The sequence below is a fragment of the Phoenix dactylifera genome, chromosome 1 (assembly GCF_009389715.1).
Source record: "Phoenix dactylifera cultivar Barhee BC4 chromosome 1, palm_55x_up_171113_PBpolish2nd_filt_p, whole genome shotgun sequence".
Classification (NCBI taxonomy): Eukaryota; Viridiplantae; Streptophyta; class Magnoliopsida; order Arecales; family Arecaceae; genus Phoenix; species Phoenix dactylifera.
The window spans coordinates 9,417,938-9,434,428 of NC_052392.1; the positions used below are offsets into that span (position 1 = coordinate 9,417,938).

Consider the following 16,491-nt stretch of genomic DNA (forward strand, 5'->3'; position numbering starts at 1 on the left):
CTTCGGGGTTCGACGACCCATCAATGTGAAGCGTCCAGATTGGGAGGTCGAGGCTGGGTGTTTCCGGCGGCCTAGGTTCCGCCTCCTGCACAGTGCACTCAGCGAGGAAGTCCGCGAGCACCTGGGCCTTGATGGCGGGTCGGGGCTGGTAGCGGATGTCGAACTCACCAAGTTCTACTGCCCACTTCACCAGCCGTCCCGCATTCTCAGGATTGCTGAGGATCTGCCGCAGTGGTTGATCGGTCAAGAGGGTGACAGGATGAGCCTGGAAATAGGGGCGAAGCCTCCTGGCCGCGGTGAGCAGCGCGAAGGCGATCTTTTCCGCCTTCGTATACCGCGTCTCGGCATCCCGTAGGACCCGGCTGATGTAGTACACGGGCTTCTGGAGCTTTGCCTCTTCCCGAACCAGTACTACGCTGACTGCGGTTGGGGAGACCGCCAGATAGAGGTAGAGCATCTCCCCCTCTTGCGGCTTGGACAGCAGGGGAGGAGATGCCAAGTACTCCTTGAGTTGGTCGAATGCCACTTGACATTCGGCCGTCCAAAGGAAGTCTTTCGGGCGCTTCAACACCTTGAAGAACGGTTGGCAGCGTTCGGCCGACTTTGCCACAAATCGTCCGAGCGCGGCGACCCTCCCAGCGAGCTCCTGAACCTCCTTCACTTTGGTCGGAGGGGACATATCTTGGATGGCCTTGATTTTGTCAGGGTTGGCTTCGATCCCCCGCTGGTTGACAATGAAACCGAGGAACCTCCCGGCCGAAGCGCCAAAGGCGCACTTCGCTGGGTTCAGCTTCATGCGAAACTTCCGCAGGGTGGCAAAAGTCTCCTCCAGATCCGCGATGTGCTGGTCTGCATGGCGGCTCTTCACCAGCATATCGTCCACGTACACCTCCATGTTCCGGCCGATTTGCCCTTTGAAGATTTTGTTGACGAGGCGCTGGTAAGTGGCGCCAGCATTCTTCAGACCGAAGGGCATTACCTTGTAACAGTACAGCCCCCGGTCTGTTATAAAGGCAGTTTTCTCCTCGTCCTGTGGAGCCATCATTATTTGGTTGTAGCCGGAGAAGGCGTCCATGAAAGACAGCAGCTGATATCCGGAAGTCGCGTCGACCAGTTGGTCTATCCGTGGAAGCGGAAAGCTATCCTTGGGGCACGCCTTGTTCAGGTCGGTGTAGTCGACGCACATCCTCCACTTCCCGCTCGCCTTCCGGACAAGTACGACGTTTGCCAGCCACTCGGGGTAGCTCACCTCCCTTATGAAGCCTGCATCCAAGAGTTTGTCTACCTCCTGGTCGACCACCCGGATCCGATCTGGGGCACAGTGTCTCTTCTTCTGCTTTACTGGTCGGTGGGTCGGGTCGACGTTGAGGGCGTGAGAAATGACCTCCGGGTCGATCCCAGGTACATCGGCCGCCGACCAGGCAAATACATCAGCATTGGCTCGGAGGAATTCCACTAACCTGAGCCGAGCTTCCGAGTCGAGGTTGGCACCGACCCGGACCGTACGGTCCGGGCGACCCTCTTCAAGGGGAACTTCGATCACACCCTCGGCCGGCTCCCCGTGCCGCAAAGCCACCTCGTCTCTGGCGTCAAGGGACTCGACGCTTAGGGCCTCCACGGGCTTCTTCCCTTTGAGAGTTGCTAGGAAACATTGCCGTGCGGTCGGTTGGTCACCTCGGACCTCTCCAATCCCGGCCGCCGTGGGGAACCGCATTAGCAAATGGTATGTAGAGACTACCGCGCGAAGGGCGTTCAGTCCGGGTCGTCCGAGGATAGCGTTGTAGGCCGAGGGAACACGGACGACCAAGAACCCGAGCCGCACCGTGGCTTCTGCGGGTACAACGCCCGCAGTCACAGGCAGCTCAATGACACCTTCGGCCGAGATAGCGTCTCCAGTGAATCCTATGAGGGGGGTGGATGTTTTGTGCAACACTTGTCGGGACAAGCTCATCTTTTGGAAGGCCTCGTAAAACAAAATATCAGCTGAGCTTCCACTATCCACAAGAACACGCCTTACATCATAGTTCGCCATAGTGAGGGAGATCACCATGGCATCATCATGGGGGGTCTGAACCCCCTTTACATCCTCATCACAAAAGGTGATTACATTTCCGACCCGCTGCCTCTTCGCGACGGCCACCCCTGATGCTTCCACCGAGCCCCCTGCGTTTCTCACGGGCCGAGAGCAGCCCCCAGTGATGGTGTGGATTACGCCCGCGACGGGTCGATTCTGCTCCCGAGGCTCCTGAGGGGCCGGGTCGGCCGGACGCGGGTCTGCGGGGGGACGTCGGTCGTTTACATATCGACCGAGACGCCCTCGGCGGATGAGAGCCTCGATCTCGTCCCGAAGCTGGAAGCAGTCTTCGGTGTCGTGGCCGTGGTCTCGGTGGTACTCACAGTACGCCCGAGAGGGCCTCCTCCCAGGGATTTTCTTCATCTGCCTCGGGACCGGGAGGTTCTCCCGCCCCTTGACCTCCATAAGGATCTGGACCCGGGGGGCCAGGAGTGGGGTGTACCGGTTGAAGCGTCGGTGCGGAGAACGAGGGCGTGGGGCGCCGTGGTTCCTCGCCGGTGACGGGCTTCTGCGCCGATGTTGAGGCGTCGGGCTCCTCCTCTGGGGTGCCTCTTTTCGCCTTTTCTTCCCGAGCTTTAGAGGGGCCTCGGCGGCCTCCTTGTTCCGGTGGGCGGCTGCCTCCTCGGCGTCTGCATACTGGTTCGCCCGAGACAACAGCTCCTGGAAGCTCCGCGGCAGGCGTTTGTCCAGGGAGAAGGTGAGTCTGCCCTTCCGGAAGCCATGCTTCAGGGCTGAGAGAGCCACCTCCTGGCTCAGGTTCCGGACCTCCAATGTAGCCTTGTTGAAGCGGGTAAGGTAATCCCGCAGGCTTTCTCCCTCGTTTTGCCGGACATCAAAGAGGGAGTCGGAAACCAATCGCCGCCGGCTACTGACGGCGAAATGGCTGATGAAGAGGCGAGTGAACTGGTCAAAGGACTGGATAGAGTCAGCCTCCAGGCCGGCGAACCACGCCCTGGCTGGGCCACGGAGGGTCGCCGGGAAGGCCTTGCAGAGGAGGAGATCTGATGCTCCATGGAGGAGCATAAGAGTCCTGAAACTCTCCACGTGATCCCGCGGGTCCGCCGCCCCGTCATAGGGCTCGATCGCCGGCATTTTGAATCCCGGCGGATTTGGGGTCCGCAGGATCCTCGAGGCAAGCGCCGGTTGGGAGGAGATCTCCAAGTCGGCGAAGAGATCTTTGGAGTGGCCCTTCAGGACCTGGAGTTGTCTGTGGAGATCGTCCACCCGCCGGTCCAGGAAGCGCGACCGGTGGGTGGGAGACAAGGAGCGGCGCGAGAGGGACCGACTGGAGTGCGGGCCCCTCGAGGACTGGGGGGTCGGAGAACGCGCCCGGGTCCGCCTCTCGTACCCCGCGCAGCTTCGATGAGAAGGTCCTGGCAGAATGGACCGTGCTCGAGAACCTTCCTCGCGCCGGCGCTCCTCCCCATGGGAGAGGAAGGAGCGCGGGTTGAGGAAGACAGGTGAGCGCTCGGGGGGCAGCGGCTCCTGGGCCCGCTGTGGCGCTCGAGACATCACACCCTACAGGTTCTGCACTGCCTCCGCGAGGGTGCGAACCTGCTGGGCTAACTGGTCGAACTGAGCGGCTTCGACCATCTGAATGGGGGGTGGAATGGTGGAGTGTTGCTGAGAATGTGTTGGAGACGCAGCGGCCTCCCGGCCGGAGGCGCGAGAGGCCCCGCAACCGGAGGCATTGGAAGCTCCACGACCATCTCGCCGTGCCATTACGATCGCTCTGAGATCAGGCCCTCCTTCTAGCGCCAACTGTTGCTGGTGGTCCAAACCGAGAACGATTGGCACAGCGGTGTGAACGGGATTCCGTCTGAGCTGCCTTGGTTGATGTTGATTGTGCTCCACCTTCCACCGGAAAACCTGCAAGCAAGCCTCGCACCACCACTGGGGTAGTGGGGGCCCTCCGACGATCAAGTCAGAGGAGATTGGAGGAGGAGGAGAGATGATAATAGCAAGCAAGAGAGTGCTCTGGAAGATATTGCTTACCCCCCCTTTCTCCCCCCAGCCGCATATATACCTGGCTGGGGGGTCTCTCAGGGGGGTTTGTCATCGTGGGGCGCGATGGAGTGGCCACTGACATGGCCGTTACAGGGCGTCGTGGAGCAGCGCTGGGTACGGCCATGACAGGGCGTAGTGGAGTTCCGCTTTGTACGGCTGATACAGGAGATCGTGGAACAGCATCGGATACAGCCGTTGCAGGGAGTAGTGGAGCAGGAGGCCTCGGCGTGCCTCTGGGAAGCAGCCTGTCGTTATCAAGAGATCTCCGACTCGGGGTCGGAGTGCTGGATCAGGGGGCAGCCGACTCGGGGTCGGGCTGCGGTGCTGAAGATATCCGACTTGGGGTCGGATTGCTAGATTAAGGGGCAGCCGACTCGGGGTCGGGCTGCGAAGCCGAAGATGTCCGACTCGGGGCCGGACTGCTGGATCGAAGGGCAGCCGTAGTCTTCATGGGCGCGCGTGCCGGTCACGTAGAGCATGGCGGCTTAGTTCCCCCGTAATAGATATAAACTTGAAAGATAATTAAATTGCATTCTCAATATGAACTCTGACAGTTAAGCAAATGTCATGCACATTTAAGCGAAACATCCCTAGCATGAATGACAGCCAAGCTATCATGAGTCACATGCAGGAGCCATGACAATTAACTAAAGTTCTAGAGGTGAAAGCTTGAAATCAAGGTTAGAAATTAATGAAAAATGACAGCTATAACTCGGAAAATTTTGCACAATTATTTTCACGGAGTAATCTTAACTGAATTCAGACCCGATCCAATCCGGATCCAAATCGGACCCGAATTGTTTGGATTGGGTCCGGGTTATATATAGACCCGATCCGATCCGATCCGAATGATCCGTTAGATCAAATATTGTAGTCGTAGATCCGAACCGGCCCGATCGTCTATTGGGTTGGGTCTGAGTCTAAAATTATGATCCGACCAAGAAACCGGGTTGGATTGGGGTCATTCATGATCCGCTCCGACTCGACCTATTTGTATCCCTAGTCTGAAGTACCTCTTTCAGGAAGATATTCACAGTTCTCAAAGTCAGTTTGTTCTTCCACAGATTTTGGAATTGATGGCTCCAGATCATATTAGCTGACTGAATGCATTTTGAGTGCTTTTGTTAAAGTGCTAATAAGAGCAATTAAAGATTGGACTTCCACATTTATTCACATGTTAAAGCACATGCCACTTGTAGCTATTTTTGCAAAATAGGAGCAAGAAACACTTGAAACGTAGAAGAAGAGAATGGAGAATATTGGATACCGCAAAAAAAAATAACAAGGAACAAGATGTAGTTTCTTTTTAAATTTTGTGCATCAATTAAAGCAAAGCTGGCGCCGTGCTAGCTTCACGTAAGTGACTCAACGTGGTGAAAGAAGTTTTACCTCTCGAGAAAAAATAAAAAAACAAGAAAGTCCTTTCAAAAATCAGGCAATAATAAAAAAAACTACAACTAATCATCAAGTCGCAATTTCAAAATCCAGCGAATTCTCAATCACGCTTCCTGCAAAAGTTTTTTTTTTTTTTTTTTAATACAATGGTACTTCATATACTAAATATGCATGAGTGCAGCCAACAAAATAAAAAAAATTATAAAAAGAAAAAAAAACTTAATTCTTCTATAAAAAAATTCTAAAATGATAAGCCACAAAGAAGGCAACTTAGTCAGCAACACTGTTCTTGCTCCCAATAGACATGGATGATCCGGAAGAAACCACACCCTATATGTCGCGGAGCAGCGACTATCCACCAACATTATTATACCGGCCTCAAATCTACTTGATCAGCAGCATTGTTCGCGCTCCTAATAGACGTGAATGATCCGAAAAAAGCCACACCTTTTCGATAGTCCGTATATGTCGCGAAGCAGCGACTGCCCACCAACATTATTGTACCAGCCTCAAATCTACTTGATCAGCAATACTGTTTGCGCTCCTAATAAACATGGATAGTTCGAAAAGAGCCACATCCTTTCGATAGTCTGTATATGTCATGGAGCAGTGATTGTCCACTAACATTATTGTATTGGTTTCGAATCTACTTAATTACTGTAGCATCTTCTTCGAAATAAACCCAGTCCGCACCAAAAAAAAAAAAAAATTTCGCATACATGATGCCTGCCAAAGTTTTTTCATGAAGGAACCGAGTCGCTTTAGGTTCTCAGTTTAGTGTTCCTTCGATCCTGCTATCAAGGAACAGTACCGCATCGGAAATGCGTCCCACTATGATTGCAGCCTACCGGCAAAACCCGGCATGGCCGTAGGTAGGCTGCGACGCTGCAGGGGCAGCGGATCAGCTCCCAGGCACAAAGAACCACTTCGCCACACCTTGTATTCCTTCACCAACATTTGTCCTGCCCAACAGAACACCTGCGACGCGCGTGTCTTGTAGAAACCCGTCGTACAAGACAACCGTCCGCATCACAGCTGAACCGATCCCATTCCAAACGGAGAACGGCCAATCTTGCCGGGTTCCAAGCACCCACGTCATCCGCGCGACGCCACACCGGGTTCCGCTTGTGTCGTCGCAATCCGACGGTCCAGCGCACGAAAGAATCAATCACTCTTTCGTTCGTGCATGCCCCGATATCTGCCAAAAATAAATAAATAAAAGCAATTTACAAATTTACCCCCTTATGCCCGGGGCATTTTGGGAAATTGGAAAAGGTCGTCAAAGCGACAGGCAGTTCTCCGGTAATCACTGATAAAAAGTTGGAACGTGGGCCCACAGTCTAAGGCGGCATCAGGACCACACGATCTGACATAGCCCGACCACGATCTGAACGCGACCAAAGTTTTTTTTAAAAAATTATAGATTAGGATAACGGGAAAGAAATGTGCTCTCCCCGAGAAAGGAAAGGAAGGAGATGCTTTCTCTTCCCAACTGTAAAATATCTGTACTTCTTTACATCTTTTCCTGATGTTAGAAAAGAGCGAACCAACAACTCAGACAGGGTGCAAAGGAATTTTTCTTGTAATACAGAAACTATGTTGTTAAATGCCAACTTCTCCTATCCTAATGAGCATTTTTACCTAGGACCAGATAGCTCCATTTCTTCTACTACATCCAGGGAATGGTTATCATCATCATCATCATCATCACTACTGCCACCATTGTCATCGCTGTTCATTACAAACAATGCATTAGAGTCACTTTGATGGTGTGCGCCGGGAGCGTCATGATGCATTGGGAGCGTATTGGAAGCTTCCCACTTGTCGGCAAGCCCGTCACCTTCGAGCATCCTTAGCACCTCCGACATCTTCGGACGGTGAGAGGGGAGGAATTGGGTGCATAGGAGGGCCACCAGGACCATCTCCCCCACCTCTATCCGGTCGTAGTTGCTTCCCAAGTCTCGATCCACCAGTAAATCTAGCTTCTTCTCCTGATGCACCTTCCTCACCTGCATGCAAGAATCATGCAAAATGGAGGTATAAGAAAGGAGAATGTACTACTAGATCGCTACTAATGTATTCATACATATATGAAGATATTTATGGCGTCTTTTAGATATATAGAGACATTCATATACATTCATATTACCCAGTCGAGCATGGCGCCTTTCTGGTTAGGCCCCTTGCCAAACTCAAGGGCACGCTGTCCGGTGACAAGCTCGAGGAGGAGGATGCCGAAGCCAAAGACGTCAGTCTTGTCGGACGACTGGCCGGTGGAGAGGTACTCTGGAGCGATGTGGCCGACGGTGCCACGGACGGCGGTGGTGACATGGGAGTCTCCATGGTCGAGAAGCTTGGCGAGGCCAAAGTCGCCGACCACCGCTTCGCAGCAGTCGTCGAGGAGAACGTTGGCCGCCTTCACATCCCGGTGGATTATCTTTGGGTCGCATTGCTCGTGCAGGTACAGCAGACCCCTCGCTGCTCCCAGGGCTATCCGTTTCCTCGTGTTCCACTCCAGCGGCGGTTTACCTGGGAGAGCCAAAAAAAAATTCAAACACCTTAACGTGATCCCGTCACCGGAGGTGAGGAGGTTAAAGTCATTTTCTTCCGGTGGTCAAAATTGGTGTTTTAGATAAAGATTTAGGCTCCGACAAACTTTTTTTTGAAAAAAAGAGAGAGAAAGATTTAGGCTTTAATGTCATATCATAGCCTCTCAACCAGGCTCATCAAATAACATAAGACATCTTATTTACGATTACATTCGACAGTGGCCCGGCCATAGTAATACATCCGCCAAGAATGTATTCAAAGAAACCAATAAAATTGAGGATTGGATGACTTCTTACGTAATCAACTACTCTTAAAACACTCTATGGGCCGAAAAGAAGAAGTTATCTTAAATACTTCCTAATTTATTATTTTTTAATTTTATTGAAAATATTTTGTATTGGTATTATATGATATATTCAGTTTAGAAAAAAAAATCAAAACAAAACAAAACAAAAGGTAACAAAGCCCCACAAGATGACGAGACGAACAGACGGCTACATCGGATATGGATTGTACCTAGAGGCAAATTAGACGGCAGATCTCGGAGGACGCACAAGAAGACCTAGAAGGAGCATCCAAAAGATGGTGTTGCTCGCAATCCGCATGTGGCTCCGGAAATAGAGTGGGGGAGGGTCCACCGTCGGTCAAATCGAGAGCACGTAAACGGTGTGTTACGGCCATCATTACATCGAGCCGACCGGGAAGAAGTACAAAATGTACGGTGATCGAGACGGCCAACAGGACTCAATAGGTTAAATAAAATGGGATCCGGTCACCGACATGAGGACCGGACCCACCCGCTAAAGCCTGCCCGCGGGGACAACTATAGTCCAGTCCGGCCCCCACGCGAGTACGAGGCCGGCATGGAGTTGGATTGGGATGGAGATTGGAGCAGCTGTTTAAATCGTTATTAGAGCGGTCCGCAGGAGCAGTGTACCGTACCCCGGAGACGGGAGGCGACGCTGCCGTTGGGCATGAAGGGGTAGACGAGAAGGCGCTCGCCGGCGGCGGTGGCGCAGTAGCCGAGGAGGCGGAGAAGGTTGCGGTGGACGGCGAGGCTGATCATCTCCACCTCCGTCCGGAACTGGGTCTCCCCCGCTGCGCCGGCGTCGTTCAGCCGCTTCACCGCCACCATGGTGCCGTCGGCGAGCCGCCCCCGGTACACGTGCCCAAAGCCCCCCTTCCCCAATAGATTCCGCCCGCTGAAATTCTCAGTCGCCGCCTGGAGCTCCCTCAGCCCGAACAGTCGGAGATTCCCCAGCCCCACCACCACCGCCCCCTCCCCCTCCCTCTCTGGGGAAAAAAAAGAAGAGAATTTGATCATTCTGTGAGAGTTTGGATTTTTCTTCGAGTTTAATGACAGCGAGAGATTTTGGTGACTAACCCTTGAGGCCGAGGTTGGAGCGGTCTTTCTTCGTCTTCCGCCACCAGAGAAGGAGGAAGATGCAGAGAAGGAAGGAGGAGGCGCCGAAGCTGGTGCCAATGGCAACGGCTAGTTTCTGGGCCTTTGATCTCTCTGGATGAATTGAAAGCGATTCCCATGAATTAAAGAGTGCAGAGCTTTGCGATATTGGTGAGAGAGAAATGGGAGGAGATATTGATTACTTCGAGAAGACTCCAAGAGGAAGGGAAGAGGAACAGCGGTTGGTGTTCTCGAGCACTCTTCTATGCTTCCACTTCCACATATCAGAGGATTCCCCACTACACTGAGATGGAGATAAAGAGAAAAGAGAGTTAGAAACTCTGAAACGCGTTTTGGAATAGGGAGAACAGCGTCCAGGCGGGAAGAAGGAAGTGGGAGGAGAGAGGGCTGTCCTCACTTGAATGTTCTGGCGGGGAACAGGGAAACCGGTCGTCCGCTGAGGTTATTGTAAGACAAATCCCTGGAAAGGAGCAATCTTGGTTGCTATAAATCCAGAACAGAAACCAAAACAGAGGAGAGGAGAATTCCCTTTTTATGGAAGAATCATAAGGCTAAGCTATGGAGACTTACAGGAACGAGAGCTGAGGGATCCTTGATAGCGACACAGGGAAGGCTCCCGACAGGCTGTTGTTGTTTAGTCTCCTGTGCAGAGATCGAGGAAAAGTTTAGAATAATGAGAGGATTAAAGAACAAGAATGCACGCTCGAATAAGATTGTTGGGGATTTCCTTTGCACTCTTTTCATGCTTCCGAGATTTAAACCACTTACAGATATCGAAGGAGAGCAAGGCGACCCAAAGATCCGGGCACCTTTCCGGAGAAGTGGTTGTTCGAGAGATCCAGCGTCTGGAGCTTTCGGAGCTGTCCGAGCTCGGCCGGGAGTTCCCCTGTTAGGTTGTTGTTCTGAAGTAACCTGAAAGCCCATTAAAACAGAGTAATATAGAGAACAGAGGTGTATCCAAGAACTGGGAAGAAGGAAACGAAGATGGGATTTTGTGATCTTTTTTCAAGGTTTTATATGTTGTTCTCACACTTGCTGAAGATTGGTAAGGTTCCCAATCCTCCCAGAGAGCGTTCCTGATAGGCCTTGGCTCGGCGCTCCGCTGCACAAAAAAAAGAAAAAATAATAAAAAGAGCATTAAATATTTAGAAAAGAATCCTTCTATAATACTCATTTAAAGTATAAGAATAGAAGTTTCTTGCAAACTCTGCAACCCAATAAGAACAACTCCAATGCAAATCCAACGAATCCTACGACAGCCTGAACAAATATTTCTCAATTACGTAGATTTAGTTATTACGAGAAAAAAGATCCCAATAATCTAATCAGACTGTTTCTATTGGTACTCATTAAAGTATTTGAGAAGCCCCTGAAGTTTTTCCAGAACTCAACAGCCTTCACACAAAATCCTTGGAACTATAAACATTGAACTATTAGAAAAAGATTTCCAGTGCTGCTTAAATGAGGTCCTACAGTTATATTATCAAACTATAAGAGAAACCGAGAAAATGCTCTCCTGAAATCCAATAAAAATTTCACACCCTTCAAGCAAAATATTTTTGTTGTATTAATGAAACCACAAGAAGAAGAGCTCCCGTTGGGTCATCGATTTGGTGGGAGTAGTTCTACTCCAAATCATACCCATTCAACAAAATCATCCAATTATGTACATTAAATCCAATAAATAGATCCAACTGACATACAACAACTAAAAACCAATACCCTCATAAACTAACCCTCTTCTACATTGCAATATAAGAAGAAGAGCTCTCTATGTTGTCCCATATAGCCCATTAAAATTAAAACAAAAGGACCATTTTGTAAAGTCATTAAGCCATGGAATGAAGAAGAAAAAGAAGTCTCACAGGCCAATAACAAGATTCTCAGAAGAACAGGTGATCATAGCCCAGCTACAAGGATCCACAGAGTATTCATCCCAGTTGTTCAAAGCCCCATGCGGATCGTTCAAACTTCTTCTGATAGCTATCAAAGCCTCCACTAAGAAACAAACAATCCAAAGAAAAACCATTACTAAAACTAATAAGATATTAAAAAAGAGAGAACACGCGCAGAGAGAAGTGTTGGTTGGAATATGAACACTCTCCTACCTTCCATGTTGACGGGCTCGAAGGAGAGAGAGAAGGAGGCGAAGAAAAGCAAGAAGACATGGAGTTCTAAGAGGAACCAGAGCGTAGAAGGAGCCATTAGAGCAGCAGGGAGATAGAGAGAAGAGAGCAGACATGGAAGCTTTTGGGTGTTTGTTATAGCCGAGGAGAGAGAAAGCGTGGGTTCAATGATGGTGATGGGAATGACGTCCGATGATGATGAGGTACACCTATTATGTACACTGGACGGCTGTGATGATGGTGATGGGGGGCGTGGTCCATGATGAGGGCATAACATGGGGATAAAGAAGGGGAGGCATGGGTCATAGGGGAGGACAGAGAGTACAGGGAAATTCGAGATCAGGGGACTGATTCGGGTGTCAGAGAGGGCCCAGAAGTTTAGAGAGAGAAAGAGAGGGGGAGTTGGCGAGGCCAGTGCTCGGCAGTACTCGCTCTCAAAGTGTGCCCACACTCATTCCATGGGCTTGGAAGGGAGGAAAAGTGGAAGGAAAGAAGGGAAATAAAGGGAAAGAGGAAAAGAAAACAAGGGGTCCGCTTTTCTATTGTTTATTTTTTAGGTTTCTTTGGATAAAGGTGAAAAGAAAGATGGCTTCTGTTGTTGGGTAGGAGTGGCATTGTGTGGTTAATCCTATTACCATTGTTATGGACTTTGTGCTTTTAATTGGATGGATCAATAACTTGGCAATAACAGGCATAGGTTTTTAGGTGGTTATCCTTGGGTCTTGCTCACTTTTGCCTATGCCTCTCTCCTCATGCATTGGACTCATTGCACTGGAAAGCTGGTTATTATATGTGGGAGAGTGCTTCTATTTAGACCCTGCTCAGGGTTTAGTTTGAGGCAAATTGTTGGACTTTGAGACATTTGCAATGAAGGGATGATGCAAGTAGATTTCTTTGCTGGTTCTCTGCAATTTAAATCCTCCCACTCTCCATGATCTCAAAGTCGCTATTATATTGAATGAAACTCCAAAATGGAGCCTCTATATTTGCTATTTTGCTTCCAATACGAGACACCAAGGAAATGTTATGTTTAGTAATTAGTTCACACTTCAATTCTTCGTAAGCTTCGATCAATTTGATTCATTCCCTATCCATGTATTGCATATTTGCATGCTTTTCTAAGTTTGTATTTTCTTTTTTTTTTTTCTATTTCTTTGTGGTGTTTCTTAACATCCCCGTGTTATGAAGTAATTCACATACTTTGGCCATATGCCTTTTTTCTCTAATTTGTCTTCCTCAAACTGTATGGAGTCATTGTGTAAAGTTGCCCCCCTTGCATGGAACATTCTCGCTTGAGCTTCATGCTCCTATTGCGATGCATGCACTGTTATTGAAGCTCGATATGGAACAGACCTACGACTGTAAGAGTTGGCGATTCTTTACACGCACTTTGGAGAGCTTTGATTTTTATGAGATATGGATCAAATGGGCATCGCTTGTGTGCAGGCTCCTTTCTTTGCTATCCTTGTGAATGACACGCCTATGCCCTTCTTCGACTCTGCCATCGAGCTTCGTCGAGGTTGTCCACTTCCTTTCTATCTTTTTATTATTTGCACTGATGCCTTGTCCAGAGCCTTCCAGGAGGCTTCTTTGACACGGGTAATTGAGGCCTACAGGCCAGTTCCATCATCCGCCCCAATTTTACACCTTTTTTTTTGGTGATGACTATATGCTCCTTGTTCGGGCTACAAGGCAGAATGCTTGAATGATATGGAGCATCATGAAGGCTTACTACTTTGCATCTGGACAGGAGGTTAACTTGACTAAGTCAGCCATCTATTTTAGTCCGAAGATCAAGCCTCATCTCAGGTCCACCATCAAGAAAACTTTGGGAGTGGGGGAGCAGGAGGGACTCTGGAGATATTTGGGTATGCCTATCACCAAAAGGCGGCTTCAGAGGGTGGATTGTAGCAGTATTGAGCAGAGCATCAGGGGTGGCAATCAAAAGCACTCTCCATGATGGGCAGAGTCACTCTAGTGAGAGTTGTTCTCAGCTCAATGCCGATCTACTTATTATCTAATACCATCGTGTCGAAGGCTCCGTTGATTAGATTGGAGCAGATGTTCGGGAACTTCATTTGGGATAGGCACGAGGGCAGAGGTGGAGTGCACTTGGTGGCATGGAAGGTCGTTTGTCAGCCCTTCAGCAACAGGGGTTTGGGTATTCAGTCTCTGCTGATGAGGAGAGAGATTCTAGTAGCCAGATATATTATTAGGCATCTGCTTCAGCTAGAGAGCCTATGGAGTACTATAATGAGGGCTAAGTACGACATGCGGATCATGATGATGGACTTCTAGATTGGTCGACATGACTCGTTCATTTGGAGGGAGATATGCGCTTGCGCCCCGCTGGTGTTACCCAATATTAGATGGTCGATTAGGGATGGTCAAGCAATTGATGTGATGGATAATAGCTGGATGGTTGAGCTGCCAATATCTCCAATTTGAAATTGGTTGTTGACCTAGATAGCATGAACGTTGTCAAGGTCTGTGACCTGATTATCCCGAGGGAGAAAAGATGGAACGAAACAGTTATGCAGCATATCTTTGGGGCTCAGCTAGCCGAGAGAGTTCTGGCTTTGTTGATTCCTACTTGAGGGGCCGCTGATAAAAGGGTCTGAAGATCGACTTGTAGGTCAAATATGAGATCGAGTGACCTCTGCGACCTGTTTAGAGCCGAGGCTACTCGAATAATGGATGGAGGTTGGATTTGGAAGCTCCACATTCACCCCTGTGTTGCTTTGTTTCTTTAGAAGGTTGAGTAGGGCTACCTACCAACTAGAGTTGTACTAGCCAACGGGGGTTGAGGCTCAATTCTACATGTGTTGGATGTCTAGATGTCGAGGAGTCGTCTGCCCACATTCTGTTTGGGTTCCTAAAGGTGGCTCAGGTGTGGAGATTAGCTGGGGCTACTTGGAGCTTCATGCAATCCACAACTCCGATTGAGGCCTTTCTTGTTTACCTTCATAATGGGGAGTCGGGTTGGCCTATATGGCCTAACACATTCAGCTAAATAGAAATGCGCAGGTCTTTAAGAATAAAAGGCAGCATCCGGGGACTGTTGTCGACAGAGCTTTACTCCTGTAACTCATCCAGGCTCACTCCTGTAACTCATCTAGGATTGCAATGGACATCTAGGACTGCCATTCAACTTTTACAATGACTCAGATGTTCTTTATCTCCTAGGAGCTCCTACTTTCGAGCTTTCTCAAAATGAACTTTGATGGAAGTGTGACTGATGGAGACAGCATGGGCGTAGCAAGGTTTGTGATTAAGGACCCCAACTCTAGACTTATCACGGTTTAGGAGCGATGGATTTATAATATCTCTGTTCTTGGTGCGGAGCTGAGGGTTGTCCAGGAGGTCATCACCTATGCAAGGCTCGTCTTGGAAGTGGACTGTATTCACCTTGAAGGAGATTCAGCTACAATGGTCGAGTGAATCTAGGGCCAACATAGGGCTAGCAATGGACATCTGCTTCTGTAGGACATCTACAGGTTGATGATAGACTGTGGTGCTTTCCTAGCCACTCAAGTATATCGAGAGGTGAATAGGATTATTGACTACATCGCCTTTTTTGTTGCCCAACATTCGGGTCGTATCCTCTAGGACAGTACGAGACTATCCCGCTGCCTCTTTGCCATCTTTTTTTTTCCGACTTTTTTAGATGTAGTCATGCTAGAACAATACGATCCTCCCAGCCTATCAAAAAAGAAAAGTTGACAAATTATACCTTACACCGTATGCATCACGTGGCCATACATACCACCAATCACAACCGCTCGTTTCTGTGAACTCGATTCATCAAGCATGCATCTCGATGTACTGCTATAGGAATAAGTGGTTGTAATTAGTGGCATGTATAGCAACATGGTGCATGCAGTGTAGTGTTTAATGTCTCAAACTAGATTGATATACTGAGGTATCATGGTTGTTTGTCATTGGACCAACCTATTCCAATTCCCCAATGCCAGGGGATGGGCCAGCCTACCCCAATACCTTCAGCTTGTAAAATAGCCTATACTGCAAGAAATGTGGCCTTTTGATTCAATGCAAAAAAAGATTTGCGTTCCATAAGCAAGCCAAATTTGTTTTGACCTATCAAAATAGATGGGCCATGAGAAGCATACAGTATATATTCTTGTACATATTATATACGCATTAACATAAAGAATTGATTATATATATATATATATATATATTTGTCAAGTAACAATTATGTTGTATACTACTTGCTTAGTTGTTTACCATATTAACGTTTTATCTTCATTTTTTGTCATATTTCGTATCAACTTTCCTTGGGAAAATAGAAATTAGTCGATCTTGTCTCGAATGAGACTTTTTAGATGCAACAAATAAAGGGGTCTATGTCCAATGTGATGAAGAAATAATTTGTGGGATTATTAACAAAATAATCCGGCAGCATTGAAAATTGAATCTTGCTTAATTTATGCACGGAGGGGTGATCTGAAATTTGAATTTGAACAGCCTGACGGAGCCAGATACGTCTTCATTCAATTGCTAGCCAACTTGTCTGAATTGATACTCCTCACGGCTGGGGGCCTACATGTTCCTCAATTAAGCAAATGCAAATTATGTTTGATGCATAGCAATTAAATATTCTTTATATGTAACATTTAGATGTGACCAAGGTTTTTGAGGCACAAAGCTCTTTAGTAACTAATGTGATCCTTTCTTTCTTCTCTTTCTTTTTTTATTTAGTATCATGTTGATTGCCCGTTAACGTACTGTAAACAATGAGATCCAAGGCGAATTCAAATTATGACATTTTCCAGACACTTTCTCATGTGATGGACATCTAATAATGTACAAATATTGCTGTCATATCTAAGTTATGATCGTTGGAATGGTATCACATAATGGATAGAATAATGATGGGTGCTCCAGACACGGTT

At 48.5% G+C, this 16,491-nt stretch overlaps 1 protein-coding gene across 1 annotated transcript; it reads right to left on the bottom strand.

Annotated features, from left to right (window-relative positions):
• Positions 1-6,968: 6,968 nt before the first annotated feature.
• Positions 6,969-11,867, bottom strand: LOC103701191 (probable LRR receptor-like serine/threonine-protein kinase At2g23950). Its single transcript, XM_008783165.4, has 11 exons — positions 11,558-11,867; positions 11,315-11,447; positions 10,480-10,551; positions 10,218-10,361; positions 10,020-10,091; positions 9,847-9,909; positions 9,632-9,732; positions 9,411-9,542; positions 8,969-9,319; positions 7,626-8,005; positions 6,969-7,485 (listed from the first exon to the last, which is right to left on the bottom strand). Exons 1-11 carry the CDS (start codon positions 11,850-11,852, stop codon positions 7,114-7,116), a joined length of 2,115 nt encoding a protein of 704 aa, XP_008781387.2. The 5' UTR covers positions 11,853-11,867; the 3' UTR covers positions 6,969-7,113.
• Positions 11,868-16,491: the final 4,624 nt, after the last annotated feature.

Excerpts from the sequence above, each read along its gene's own strand:
- LOC103701191 (XM_008783165.4), bottom strand. The coding sequence starts at position 11,852 with ATGTTATGCCCTCATCATGGACCACGCCCCCCATCACCATCATCACAG. Across the intron at positions 10,552-11,314 it reads GAGAATCTTGTTATTGGCCT|CGGAGCGCCGAGCCAAGGCC; the intron begins GTGAGACTTCTT and ends TTTTTTGTGCAG. Across the intron at positions 8,006-8,968 it reads CGTCGCCTCCCGTCTCCGGG|GTAAACCGCCGCTGGAGTGG; the intron begins GTACGGTACACT and ends TGGCTCTCCCAG.